Source organism: Anolis sagrei, chromosome 11 (genome assembly GCF_037176765.1).
Source record: "Anolis sagrei isolate rAnoSag1 chromosome 11, rAnoSag1.mat, whole genome shotgun sequence".
In the NCBI taxonomy this organism is placed as follows: Eukaryota; Metazoa; Chordata; class Lepidosauria; order Squamata; family Dactyloidae; genus Anolis; species Anolis sagrei.
Window position 1 is genome coordinate 4269889 of NC_090031.1, and position 15100 is coordinate 4284988.

General features: G+C 41.6%; 1 protein-coding gene across 2 annotated transcripts in view; it reads right to left on the reverse strand.

Moving 5' to 3' along the window:
- SEC16A (SEC16 homolog A, endoplasmic reticulum export factor) overlaps window positions 1-15100 on the reverse strand; it is a 51363-nt gene that overhangs the window by 12387 nt on the left and 23876 nt on the right. The window contains exons 13-23 of one of the 2 annotated variants that reach the window (XM_060757490.2): window positions 14406-14487; window positions 13985-14102; window positions 12911-13022; window positions 11174-11279; window positions 10955-11095; window positions 8971-9084; window positions 6899-7103; window positions 3954-4196; window positions 3176-3264; window positions 923-970; window positions 585-746 (exon numbers count right to left, since the gene is read on the reverse strand). In XM_060757490.2, coding sequence (XP_060613473.2) covers window positions 585-746; window positions 923-970; window positions 3176-3264; window positions 3954-4196; window positions 6899-7103; window positions 8971-9084; window positions 10955-11095; window positions 11174-11279; window positions 12911-13022; window positions 13985-14102; window positions 14406-14487 — 1420 coding nt within the window. The remainder of the gene's footprint in view (window positions 1-584; window positions 747-922; window positions 971-3175; window positions 3265-3953; window positions 4197-6898; window positions 7104-8970; window positions 9085-10954; window positions 11096-11173; window positions 11280-12910; window positions 13023-13984; window positions 14103-14405; window positions 14488-15100) is intronic. The other variant, XM_060757491.2, reaches the window with a different exon arrangement.

Sequence of the window (15100 nt, forward strand, 5' to 3'; positions counted from 1 at the left end):
TAAAACTGCTGATGTGACAGGAGGTGTAAATAAGGCTTCTAGGGCAAGTGCGATGTGCAGCAATCATTGGTTCTGATAAAGTGCTTATGGGACTTGGTGGTGGAGATTTCCTAATCTGGGAAGGCACATTGGAAAAGCCAGGTCTTCAAGTTCTTTCTGAAGACAGCCAATGTAGGGGCCTGTCTAAGGTCTTTGGGGAGGGTGTTCCAGAGTCGGGGGGCCACCACGGAAAAGGCCCTGTCCCGCGTCCCCGACAAGCGCGCTTGCGATGCCGGTGGGATCACGAGCAGGACCTCTCCAGATGACCGAAGCGAACGTGTGGGTTCGTAGATGGAAATGCAGTCACGCAGGTAGGCTGGTCCCAAACTGGTCCCAAAGATAGGTAGGATGGATAAAATAGATTAGATTTGAAAGGTAGATAGATAGGATAGATTAGATATGAGACAGACAGATATTTAGGTTTCATAACTGACATGGCGAGTTGGGATGTTTTAATGCAAAAATTATTTAAAAATTATGATTCCGCAGCAAAAGCAAAACTAAAGGTCTGCTCTGAAACATGTCTGCAGGTTGCCCCATCCTACCTTGCGTGGCGCAGGCTCCTTCTTGGCCTCCTTGGTGGTCCCCTTCCCTTCCGGGGCGGAGGGCGCGGGCGGAGAGGGTTGCCGGGCGGCCGAGGAGCGCCTCTCACGCCCCACCGAATGCACCGACGACTCCGAGGTGGTCCGGGATCGCGGCCCAAAGCCCTGGCGGAGGGCAAGAAAGCAGAGTCAACACTGGCGCCTGAGGCCCCGGGAAGGAGGAAGAGAGGAGGACAGGGTGCGGAGAACGGAGATACGAGGAGTGAAGGAGAAAAAGAAGAGAGCGACATGCGGAAAGTTAAAGGAGAGAGGGGTGAGAACGCGCCTCCTTGGGGGCATACCATGTGGGCCGAAGACTGGGAGGTCGTTCTGGATCGTCGTCCTGGGCCCTGGATAGATACAAAGCCAGCACATAAACAAGCAGCTATGCCAGCCATCTCTCTCTCTCTCAATCTCTCTCTAATGCAGTGTTTCTCAGCCTCCCCAATGCCGCGACCCCTTAAGACAGTTTCTCAAGTCGTGGTGACCCCCAACCATATCGTTATTTTCGTTGCAACTTCATTAGTGCCATTTTGCTCCTGTTATGAATCATTATGTAAATAACTGATATGCAGGTTGTATTTTCATTCACTGGGCCACATTTGGCGTAAATACCCAATATGCCCAAATTTGAATACTAGCGGCATTGGGGGGGATTGATTTTGTCATTTGGGAGTTGTAGTTGCTGGGATGTATAGTTCACCTACAATTAAAAAGCCTTCTGAACTCCACCAACGATGAAATTGAACCAAATTTGGCCCACAGAACTCCCACAACCAACAGAAAATACAAGAAGTGTTTGGTGGGCATGGACCTTGAGTTTTAGAGTTGTAGTTCACCTACATCCAGAGCGCACTGTGGACTCAAACAATGATGTATCTGGACCAAACTTAGCATGAATACTCCATATGCCCAAATATGAACACTGGTGGAATTTGGGGGAAACAGACCTTGGTCTTTGAGAGTCATAGTTGCTGGGATTTACTGTTCAAAGAGCATTCTGAACCCCAGCAACAATAGAATTGGGCCAAACTTCCCACACAGAACCCCTATGACCAACATAATTATTTTTATATTATAAATACAAAAATAATTATAATACAGTAAATACTGTTTTCTGATGGTCTTTGGCGACTCCTCTGACACCTCCTCACAGACCCTCAGGTTGAGAAACGCTTCTCTAAAGTATCTATCTAATCTTTCTATCTTGATATTGAGACATATCTATCTATTATCTCCCCCACTCTCTAATCTTTCTATTTTGATATTGATTTGTCTATCTAATATATCTATCTAATCTTATCTTGATTTGACTTTCAAAGATATTGATATCTATCTATCAATCAATCAATCACATATCTATCTAATATTTCTATCTAGCCTGAGTTTGCAAGACATTGATATCATCTATCTATCTCTTTATCTGTCTATCTCTCTCTCTCTATCTATCACATATCTATTTAATCTTTCTATCTAGCCTGAGTTGAAGACAGTGATATCGTATCTATGTATCTATCTATTATCCCTCTCTCTTTTGTCATCCATCCATCCATCCATCATCTCCCTTTTTGTCATCTATCTATCTATCTATCTATCTATCTATCTAATCTTTCTCTTGCCTAACTTTGGAATACATTGATATCTTATCTTATCTTATCTTATCTATCTATCTATCATCCCTCTCTTTCCTCATCTACCTACCTATTATCCCTTTCTCTTTTGTCGTCTGTCTGTCTGTCTATCTATCTAACCTTTCTCTCGCCTAACTTTGGAAGACATTAATATCCTATCTATCTATCTATTTATCTATCTATTATCCCCCTCGTCTACTTCTCTTTTGTCATTTATCTATCTAACCTTTCTCTTTCACCTAACTTTGGAAGACATTGATATCCTATCTATCTATCTATCTATCTATCTATCTATCTATCTATTATCCCTCTCTTTTCTCATCTATCTATCTACCTACCTACCTACCTACCTACCTACCTACCTATTATCCCTCTCTTCTGGAGCCCCTGGTGGCACAGTGGGTTAAACCCCTGTGCTGGCAGGACTGAAGACTGACGGGTCACAGGTTCAAATCCGGGGAGAGGCGGATGAGCTCCCTCTATCAGCTCCAGCTCCTCAAGCAGGGATATGAGAAAAGCCTTCCACAAGGATGATAAAACATCAAAACATCTGGGCGTTCCCTGGGCAACATCCTTGCAGACAGCCAATTCTCTCACACCAGGAGCAACTTGCAGTTTCTCAAGTCGCTCCTGACACAACAACAACAAAATCCCTCTCTTCTGTCATCCATCTATCTATCTATCTATCTATCTATCTATCTATCTAATCTTTCTCTCTCACCTAACTTTGGAAGACACTGATATCATATTTCAGAAGGGAAAAAAAGATGCATTACAACAATTTAAAAGATGCATTACATCCATTTCCCGCTCCTAGGGCCAAAGAAAAGGGACCTCAGCCATGCAATGTGCTTGGCTTTTCGGATCGCATTTCAACTTGTTTACACAACACCGAAACGAAAGTAGGAAACAAGCGTAGGATACCATGCTTGCCATCTTGCCATAGAAGTCGTCTTCCCTGGGTTCTGGGGGCGGCTTCCAACTGGGAGACTCCCGAGGGGCCGTCTGCAGCGCTGGGGAGCACAAAGGAAGCATTCTGGGTACAGGGTCAAAACGAAGGAGTCTAAACACCGTTTCTTCCCACCTTAATCTCAGCTTCTCCCTCTATACATTTCTTTCAATTACTTATTTCAACTTGTTATACCCTGCCACAAGGAGAGACTAATTATTAATAATGATAGTATCGATCTGGGGATACTGAATGTAATAATAATACCAACAACAACAATATGGATGTGGGGATAATGGGTGTAATAATAATAATTTCTGGAAGGGATGAGAGACAGGGCCTTCTCAGTGGTGGCTCCTCAGCTGTGGAACCCCCTGCCTAGGGATATTACATCGGCCCCCTCCCTCCTGACCTTTTGAAAAAGAGTGAAAACGTGGCTCTTTGAGAAAGCGTTTGGAACTTCAGCATGACCAGATAAACTCAAATTGGAATATGAACTTGGAACGGCCAAGACGATGGAACGGTTGAGGATTTGAACAAGAAGACATAGTTTTTATAATTTTTATTGTTATTACTTCTACGGTTTTTAAATGTATTATAATGTGGGGTTCTTTTGCTTTTAATTTTGCTAATTGTGCCGATTTATACGCCGCCCTGAGTCACCTTTGGGTTGATATGGGCGGGATAAAAGTGAGGTAAATAAATAAATATTATTATTATTATTATTATTATTATTATTTATCCAATCTGTACCTGTTTCCTGGCGGAGCGGCTCCTGAGGCTGGAGCTCATGGGGTTGAGGAGGAAGGCTGGCTGGAGGCCCCATCATCCCTGAGGAAACGGGGCTCGGGTCCATTGCGTAGGAGCCCACAAAGCCAGGTCCCGGTCCCACGTTGGAAGGGGCCACCGAGTAGAAGGGAACGGAGTTGGGCACCTCTTGCTGGGAAGACAGGCCCACGGCGCTGGCAGCGGCGCTCTCCAGAATGGTTTGAGGAGCTTGAGAGAAGATGGAAACATATGAGTCAACCCTCCGCATTCATTAGAGACATAAAAGCCTCCAAGACAGGTGAAATAAACCACAAATTGGCTAAATTTTTAGGACTTCCTAAGTCTTCTTAGCACAACTCTATGGTCTAATTTGGGGAGATAAAGTGAGGTATAAATAAATATAACAACAACAACAACTTCTGTCAGACAATGTGATGGAAGATTTCAGCAATTCTCAGAGGGAATGCTTTCCAAACTTTTCATGTTGGAGACATGCTTTTCAGGCTGCCTCTACACAGCTATATAATCCAGTTTCTGAATCCAGACTATCTGCTTTGAAAGGGGTTATTTTACGGCAGTGTAGACGCATCTCATTTTGTTGTTTTTTTCTTGTTGTTTTGTGTCTAACTTGGCCTCATGTTAGCTGCCCCGAGTCCCCTTTGGGGAGATGGTGGTGGGGTATAAATAAAGATTATTATTATTATTATTATTGTCGTCATCATCGTCATCATCATCATCATCATCATCATCCATTACTACTCAGGCAGGGAGCTTTGAGATAGTTGAACAGAAGCTCTCCGAAGCTCTAGGTGCTCTTACTGCCTATTACAGGGAAAACCAGCTGATCCCCAACCCATCTAAAACACAGACATGTGCCTTTCATCTACAGAACAGAGAAGCATCCCGAGCTCTGAGGATCGCCTGGGAAGGAATACCACGGGAGCATTGCAGCGCACCCAAATACCTGGGAGTCACTCTGGACCGTGCTCTGACCTACAAGAAGCACTGCCTGAACATCAAGCAAAAAGTGGGTGCTAGGAACAATATCATATGGAAGCTGACTGGCACAACCTGGGGATCACAACCAGACACAGTGAAGACATCCGCCCTTGTGCTATGCTACTCTGCTGCTGAGTATGCATATCCAGTGTGAAACACATCTCACCACACTAAAACAGTGGATGTGGCTCTTAATGAGACATGCCGCATTATCACGGGGTGCCTGCGCCCTACACCACTGGAGAAATTACACTGCTTAGCCGGTATTGCACCACCTGACATCCGCCAGGAGTGTAGCAGCCAATAGTGAAAGGACCAAGGCAGAGACATCTCCAGCTCATCCCTTGTTTGGGTATCAGCCAGCACGTCAACGACTTAAATCAAGACATAGTTTTCTAAGGTCTACAGAGACACTCGCTGGAACACCTCAGCAAGCAAGATTCCAAAAGTGGCAGGCTCAAACCCAGAACCTCAACCAATGGCTGATACCAAATGAGAGACTCCCCGCTGAGCACACAGAAGACTGGGCAACTTGGAAGGCGCTGAACAGACTGCGCTCTGGCACCATGAGATGCAGATCCAACCTCAAGAAATGGGGCCACAAAGTGGAATCCACAACATGCGAGTGTGGAGAAGAGCAAACCACTGACCACCTGCTGCAATGCACCCTGAGCCCTGCCACACGCACAATGGAGGACCTTCTTGCAGCAACACCAGAAGCACTCCAAGTGGCCAGATACTGGTCAAAGGACATTTAACCAACTACCAAACTCACAAGTTTTGTATTTGTCTGTTTGTTTGCTTTGTTCTGTTAGAAAATGTAATGTAATGGACTGGTTGCTCTGACACGACAAATAAATATCATCATCTCATCCCATTCAAAGCAGATAATCTGGATTCAGAAACTAGATTATATGGCAGTGCAAATCCAGCCTCGGGTGTGCATCCTTTCGCAACAAGGTAAATTAGTTTTACTACCAAATCGGAGGTTAAATCAACCCTTTATAAGGGATTTATACAATATCATATATATTACATTATCTATATAAATAAAAATGTAATGTTCAGTTGTGGGATTAACATGACTCAAAAACCACTGTGTGAATTGACACCAAATTTGGACACAATACACCTATCAGGCCAACAAGTGACCATTACTCATAAAAACACTGGAAAACACAGTGGAAGCCAAAAAATTAAAAAATACATTACAACGCATGCGCATAACCACGTAAATACACATATACACAAATATATACACACTAGGCCTGGTCAATTCATGGTTCTAAATGGTTCTAAAGTACTTACAAAGCTAAAGTTCTGGTGGTGAAAATTTCAGAACTCTAACAAAACTCTCAAAATTTCATTATAAATGGCAGTTCCTAACTGGTTCTATCATAAAAATCACCAATAATGAAATAATAATTAAATTTTGAGAGTTTTGTTAGAGTTCTGAAATTTTCACCACCAGAACTTTAGTTTTGTAAGTACTTTAGAATCATTTAGATCCATGGATTGCCCAGGCCTATCACACACACAAATATATCTATATACACACACAAAACACATATACACAGACTGGGCTACAGCAACGCGTGGCAGGGGACAGCTAGTATTTTATATATTACTACATTACATATTATATTATTTATATAATATAATATAATATAATTATATTATTAATATAATATAATATAATATAATATAATATAATAATATTATATTATCCAATGGTAACTGGAAAAAATATATATATTGTGGTACATGATAAATATTATACATATAACAGATAGCAAGAAGACATTAATTAAAGATTGCTGAGACTTTTAAATAGGGGAATCTGGCTAGGGCTTATTTTCCGATGAGGTCTTACTTTCAGGGAAACAGAACATGTGTGTTGAGCCCCCATTTTGATGCTGAAAAATACCCACCTGAAGGCATCAGCTGGACCCCCGGTGTGGGTTGTGTTGAGCCTGGGAGCAAGGAAGCGAGGAGGGGATTCTCAGGGCCAGGATTCATCTCCTGGGGGGCTCCCATGCCTTCGTTTTGAGAGATGTGGTCCATTTCCGAGCTGGGCGTACTGCAGGCGTACTGCTGAGGGGTGGCTCTCCCGGCACTATAAGTTAGGCAGCCTTCCTGGAAAGAGGAGAGGCACAAAGCCATTAGTCATTCGTGGCCATTTGTAGCCTGTCGGGACAAAACATGCCCTCCTCCCAAGCCTCTGGACTCCCAACTTCAAAACAAGAGACAAATGGGTTTTTTTTTGCGAATTAGGATAATGTTATTAAATGCAGAAGTGTGGTTATCTATCTACTGTATATACTCAAGTAGAAGCCTAGTTTTTCAACCCCCTTGTTAGGCTGAAAAAGCTCCCCTTAGCTTATACTTCAGTCAAGGTTATTTATTATTTTACTCTGCTATTAATCTTATTTTTATTACATTTATTATTTCACTCTATTTATTAATATTATTATATTTACATTATTTTACTCTATTATTATTACGTTTATTCTTTTACTCTATTTATAATTATTACATTTATTTTTTACATTTATTATTGTTATATCACATTTATTCTTTTACTCTATTTATTGGGTTGTAGGTTTTTTCGGGCTATATGGCCATGATCTAGACGCATTCTCTCCTGACGTTTCACCTGCATCTATGGCAAGCATCCTCACTACCTCTGAGGATGCTTGCCGTAGATGCAGGCGAAATGTCAGGAGAGAATGCCACTAGATCATGGCCATTTAGCCTCCCCACACTTTAAGGTGGTACCTAATTTTCCTACTTGACAGATTCAACTGTCTTTCGGGTTGCAAAGGTCGACAACAGGCTACACAATTGGTTGGAAGCCCACTCCAATCCGGGCTGGCTTCGAACTCATGACCTTTTGGTCATAGTGATCTTAATGTAGCTGACACTCAGCCAGTTGCGCCACAATCCCGGGATGAAGGAAGGAAGGACGGGAAAAAAAAGAAAGAAAGGAAGGAAGAAAGAAAGAAAGAAAGAAAGAAAGGGGAAAAAGGATGACCGAGGGAAGGATTGAAGAAAGGAAGGAAGAAAGGGAAGAAGGAAAAGGGAAAAGATAAGAGGGAGGGAGGGAAGGAAGGAAGGAAGGAAGGAAGAAAAAGGCATGAGGGAAGGAAGGATAGGCCGAAAAAAACCTACAACAACCCAGTGATTCTGGCCATGAAAGTCTTCGACAATACTCTATTTATTATTGTAATTATTATTTTACTCTTTATTTATTTTTTTACTCCCATTGTTACTGTTATTATTACATTTCCATTATTTTATTCTTTATTATATTTTATTACATTTATTCTATTTATTATTTTTATTACATGTATTCTTTTACTCTATTTGTCCTGACACGACAAATAAATAAATAAATTTACTCTATTATTGCAATTATTATATTACTCTTTATTATTGTGATTATTAAATTTATTCTTTTACTCCCATTGTTACTTTTATTACATTTTCATTATTTTACTCTTTATTATTACATTTATTCTGTTACTCTATTTATTATTATTCTTACATTTATTCTTTTACTCTATTTATTATTTTTATTACATTTTTTATTTTACTCTATTTATTATTGCAATTATTATTTTACTCTTTATTATCGTTATTATTACAGTTATCCTTTTACTCTATTTATTATTATTATTACATTTATTCTTTTACTCTATTTATTATTTTTATTACATTTGTTATTTTACTCTATTTATTACTGCAATTATTATTTTACTCTTTATTATCGTTATGATTACATTTATTCTTTTACTCCCGTTGTTACTCTTATTACATTTCCATTATTTTCCTCTATTATTATTATTTTTATTACATTTATTATTTTACCCTCTTTATTATTATTGGAAAGATACATAGGAAGGTTAGAATAATGGTTTAATCAAGAGTTGGACAGTCTTTTCTTAAATTACAGTGTTATGTAAATATTCAAAGATTTACCTCCTGATGTCTAAATGCTCACCTTAATCTGCCCATCTAAGCCGCGAAGCTGCCCCAGCCAATCGGGCTCAAGGAACAGTTCCTGCTCCGGCTTCTCCTTCATCTGAGGGTCAAAGAGCCGCAGCCGCGAGGACATCTGCGGAGCAGAAGGGATCGAAAGCAACGAAAGAGAAATCATTGTGGATACTGATCTCCTTCCATCTCGTTTTCCCATCACCTCCAAACACGCCAGAGCCTCGCAGTCAACACAACTGGATTCTTGCGGCAATTCTCCCCGTGACCCAGGAGAGCGCCTAAGCAAGACTACAAATACCTCATCGATATAAACAGAACGGGCAAAAGACGTAGGTGTATCTGTGTGTTTAGAACACAAAGGCTGTTGTGAGGTGAAGTGGCCCTCTGTGATGTCCCTGGGAAGGAACGGGGAGATGTGTGTGAGGGGAAGGGAGGGAAGACGGAAGGAAGGAAGGAAAGAGCCCTGTTGCAATGGAGACACTGTGAAGTAGGCCCTTTCAGAGCTGGGGAAAGGAGGAAGGAGAGGGGAAGAAAGAGATGAAGAAGGAAACGGAGAAGGAAGGGAGAGAGGGAAAAAAGGAAGGAAGGAAGGGAATGAAGGAAAGAAAGAAAGAAAGAAAGAAAGAAAGAAAAGGGAAAAGGAATGAGGGAGGGAAGGAGGAAGGAAGGAAGGAAGGGAACGGAAGGGGAAAAGGTATGACTGAGGGAAGGATAGAAGGAAGGAAGGAAGGAAGGAAGGAAGGAAGGAAGGAAGGAAGGGAGAAAGGGAGGAGGGAAAAGGGAAAAGGTAAGAGGGAGGGAGGGAGAGAGGGAAGGAAGGAAGGAAGCAAGCAAGGAAGGAAGGAAGGAAGGAAAAGGCATGAGGGAAGAAAGGATGGATGGAAGGAAGGAAGGAAGGCAAGAAAGAAAGAAAGAAAGAAAGAAAGGGAAAAGGTATGACGGAGGGAAGAATAGAACGAAGGAAGGAAGAGAAAGAGGAAGGAAAAAGGTAAGAGGGAGGGAGGGAGGGAAGAAAGGAAGGAAGGAAGGAAGGAAGGGAGGGAGGAAAGAAAGAAAGAAAGGGAAAAGGTATGACGGAGGGAAGAATAGAACGAAGGAAGGAAGAGAAAGAGGAAGGAAAAAGGTAAGAGGGAGGGAGGGAGGGAAGAAAGGAAGGAAGGAAGGAAGGAAGGGAGGGAGGGAGGGAGGGAGGGAGGGAGGGAAGGATAGAAGGAGGAAAGGAAGGTGAGAAGGAAGGAAGGGAAAGGGACAAGGTATGAGGGAGGGAAGGAGAGCAGGAAGGAGGGAAGGAAAGAAGGAAGGAAGAAGAAAAAGGCATGAGGGAAGGAAGGAAAAGGTATGAGGGAGGGAAGGATTAAGGAAAGAAAGAAAGAAAGAAAGAAAGAAAGAAGGGAAAGGTAGGACCGAGGGAAGGATAGAAGGAATGAACGAAGGAAGGAAGGAAAAAGTAAGAGGGAGGGAGGGAGGGAAGGGAGGGAAAGGGAAAGATAGAAGGAAGGAAGGAAGGTAAGAAGGAATGTAGGGAGGGAAAGGGACAAGGTATGAGGGAGGGAAGGAAGGATAGAAGGAAGGAAAGAAGGAAGGGAAAGAGGGAGGGAAGGAAGGATAGAAGGAAGGAAGGAAGGAAGGAAGGAAGGAAGGAAGGAAGAGAAAGGGAGAAATATATGAGGGGAAGGGAAGAACAAAAAAGAAAGAAGAGAAAGGAAGGGGAGGAGGAGAGAAAAAGAAGGGAGGAGAAAGGAAGGGAGAGACGCTACTCAAACTATAAATCCCAAGATTTGACTAACATCTGAACTCTAAATTCCAAGGTTCCCTCAACATGGAGTCAGGGCTGTTAAAAGTGGCATCAAGTGCTATAGTCATGCAATGTAAATATGGTTTTCAGAGTTTGCAAGGTGAAACTGGACTGTTTATTGCATCCGGAAGCCTCTCAAGCCACACAGTACGCAGAGGAAGGGGGCCCCAAGGAAAGGAAGGGAAAGAAGTTTTACCTGGATCACCTGGCTGATCAGAACCGGGGAGTAATAGCTGGGGCTCTTCAGGATGGCTTTGGAAATCACTTCGCAGTAATGAAAGGCCTGGGCGGCGAGCCCCACTTCGGCCAGCCGGCAAGCATAGATAAACTTGAAGACCTGAAAGTTTTGGAAGGATTTAGAAGCTGGGATGCATTAGGAGCAGAAAAGCCAAACAAACAAGACAAGAAGACAAACCTGGAAGTTGGGCAAGCAGCACGGCTGGGTCCCGAGCGACTGTGCGTATTCATAGGCTTCGGTCCTTTGGATGGCTTCGTTGGTGGCAAATCGTCGGAAAGGTAAGCTGGGAGAACATAGAGAACAACACAAGAAGGAAATGAGGAGGTTTTCCCAATGCACGAGAAGCACGGATTTGCAAATCCTGCATACATATAGATATCTAGAGATTTCCATGTACCTGTATATCTATATGTATACATTATTTTTATATATGAATTTTACCCTCACATGTTTCCAAGTCTCTGCAAATCCTATATAAATATATAGAGGTCCCGATATATCTGTATATATCTGTGTGTGTATATATATGCGTGTGTATGTGTGTGTGAGTGTGTATGTGTATGTGTGTATATATATAGATATAGATATATAGATATACATACATACATATATATATTCCCTTCACATGTTTGCAAGTCTTTGCAAATCCAATATAGATATAAATATATAGGTCCCTATATATCTGTATATCTCTGTGTGTATGTATATGTGTGTGTATAATTTTATATATAAATTTTCCCCTCACATGCTTGCAAGTCTTTGCAAATCCTACATAGATATAATTATCTAGATAGAGAGAGAAGTCTAAATAGATATATATGAATATAGATGGGCTTGCAAATACTACTGGGGGGGATGCCCACCAAATATATATAGAATGTCTAGATAGGGATGTATATAACTATGTAGGGTTTGCAAATATTGCAAGGGAAATGGACACACACACATATAGAGATGTCTAGATCAATATAAATATAGATATATAGGGCTTGCAAATATTACAAGGGGGAAATGCCCACACAAATATATATAGACATGTCTAGATAGAGATGTATATAACTATGTAGGGCTTGAAAATATTGCAAGGGAAATGGCCACACACACACACACATATAGAGATGTCTAGATAAATATAAACATAGATATATAGGGCTTGCAAATGTTGCAGGAGGGAAATCGCCCTCGGGCTGAGAGGGGCGGTCAATAAATGCAAGAAATAAATGCACATAGATATAGAGAGAGGATTTGCAAATGTTTCAGAGGGAAATGCATATGTGAAGTTAGGATATATAATTATAGATCTATATCTAGCTCTGCATTGTTTATGTAGGCATTGAATGTTTGCCAGTTACTGTGTTGGAATACAATTGTCTGGTTGATACTGACACGATAGATAAATAAATAAATACTATGTTGGAAGTCGACCTGAGTCCCCATGGGGAGATGAAGTTGTTGTTGTTGTTATTATTATTATTATTATTATTATTATTATTATTATTATACTGTTGGTAACATATTGCTTTTTTTACCCCCCTTTTCCACTTACAGAGCTAGTCTACTGTTTTTCTTTGAAATACGGCAAATATTAAAAAACATTTAACCTACCAATGCCTCAATTAATGTCATTTTATTGGTATCTATTTTTATTTTGGAATTGACCAGTAGCTCCTGCATTTCCCATCCTTAGCTTATACTTGAGTCAATACATTTTCCCAGTTTTTTGTGGTAAAATTAGGTGCCTCGGTTTATATTTGGGTCGGCTTATATTCAAATATATATGGTAATATAAGACCTGTATTTTCAGGATAATACAGCTGATGGTGAGAAAGGCAGAAGCCAAGTCCAAGGAAATGTGTAGGTCTCTTCCCTCCCCCCCCCCCCCCCCCGCCCACAATAACCAATCTCCCCACAGACCTGTGATTTGAGCCGATCAGCACCAGCTTCGTAGTCTTCTTCGTGTAGACACCAAACCCAACCTGTGCCATCAGGTAGCAAAAGTGAGCCGCCTCCAAGAGCCCCTTTGAAACTGAAAGGGAACCGAGATCAATTCCAATGGAGGGTGAGGGCAACCATGACCTAGTCCCCTCGATCGATAATTTAAAATGTATATTATATCATATTATGTTTTATTATTAGTATTATATTACATTACATTATAATATTATCAATATTATATGTATATTCAATATATTATATGTATATACAATATATAATATTTATATACATTATACTAGCCATCCCCTGCCACGCCTTGCTGTGGCCCACTCTGGTGGTCATGGGGATTCTGTGTGGGAGGTTTGGCCCAATTCTATCATTGGTGGGGTTCAGAATGCTCTGTGATTGTAGGTGAACTATAAATCCCAGCAACTACAATTCCCAAATGTCAAGATTCTGTTTCCCCCAAACTCCACCAGTGTTCTCATTTGGGCATATTGAGTATTTGTGTAGAGTTTGGTCCAGATCCATCATTGTTTGAGTCCACAGTGCTCTCTGGATGTAGGTGAACTACAACTCTAAAACCAAAGGACACTGCCCACCAAACCTTTCCTGTATTTTCTGTTGGTCATGGGAGAACTGTGTGCCAAGTTTGGTTCAATTCCACTGTTGATGGGGTTCAGAATGCTCTTTGATTATAGGTGAACTATAAATCCCAGCAACTACAACTCCAAAATGACAAAATCAATTTTTTTAGTGAAGGACATACATTGGGTTGTTAGGTGTCTTGTGTCCAAATTTGGTGTCAATTGCCCCAATGGTTTTTGAGTCCTGTTAATCCCACAAACGAACATTACATTTTTATTTATATAGATTATTATTATTATTATTATTATTATATTGTATTACCTTATAATATTATCAATATTATATGTATATACAATCTATTATATTTATATACAATCTATTATATTATATTATATTATATTATATTATATTATATTATATTATATTATTAGCACAGTGCAGGACACAAGGTGGAGCTGTGCTTACCAAGTGTGTCTCCCATGGTGATGATGGTTCTCGTCTCAACGTCCATATTGTTGGTCAAGTTGGACAGGACCATGGCCAAGTGGGGCCTCCAGTCGCCCCATTTCTCGTCGCCGCAGCACTAGAGCGAAATGGGGAGAAGAAGCAGATTGGAAACAGCTAGGGATGAGGTAGAGCGGGGCCATCAAACCCATTTTCATTTGAGGGCCACATCCATCTTATTACGATTGAAGGCCGGGCTTTAGCACAGCCGGTTAATCACCAGCAGCAATAGATCAAACCAAAGGTCTTTTTAGTCACCCTCCTCTGAACCAGCTTTTAAATCTCCCTTTTAAATTGTGGTACCCAGAATTGGTCATAATATTCCAGGTGAGGTCCGACCTGTCCTCTGTTCATCCAGAGACCACAGAGGAGCTGAACTCACAGTTGACGCGGCCGGCATCCTGCCAGACATGAGCTGGTAAACCGTCTGCAGCGGGTCGTTTATCGGAAGGCTGTTGGCGAACCTGAGGAGACAACAACAAACGGAATGGGTCTCGTTTCGAAGGAGGAACCTGTGCCAAATCCCTTCGGAGAGTGAGAGAACCACAAAGGATGGGACTGAAGGCTGCTTTTGACTCCCTGACACACCGAAAAGTGCAAAGATGTACCACTGGAGACTCAAGTCAAGATGGTCCCTGCCATCCCAATGCCCATTTCTTGTCTTTTTGCTGAATGTATCTGTCCAAACGTATCTCCTTCTACGTCCCACCTCGGAGCTTAAGATCGTCTAGGGAGGCCCTGCTCTCGGCCCCGTCTTTGTCTCAAACACGCTTGGCGCGGACGAGGGACAGGGTGTTGTGGTTCAACAGCAACAGCATGATGGGACTGAGAGTGCAGATGAGCATGATGGAAATGAGAGTACAGATGCAGATGTGGGCTTTCAGTTTTCTCAGTTTTCTCAGTCACAATCTGTAGCTAGAGACAAGCCGCTTTTCTCACAGGAACGGAATGTGGCTGATAAGACAGCTGGTGAAGGTCAGGCTGCCCCACAGGTGTTGAGACGGAGTTTACGAATTGCGGCCAAGTATTGAGCTCATCCGTTGGTGGGAAAATTGCTTGTTAGCTGCCTGTTTGATG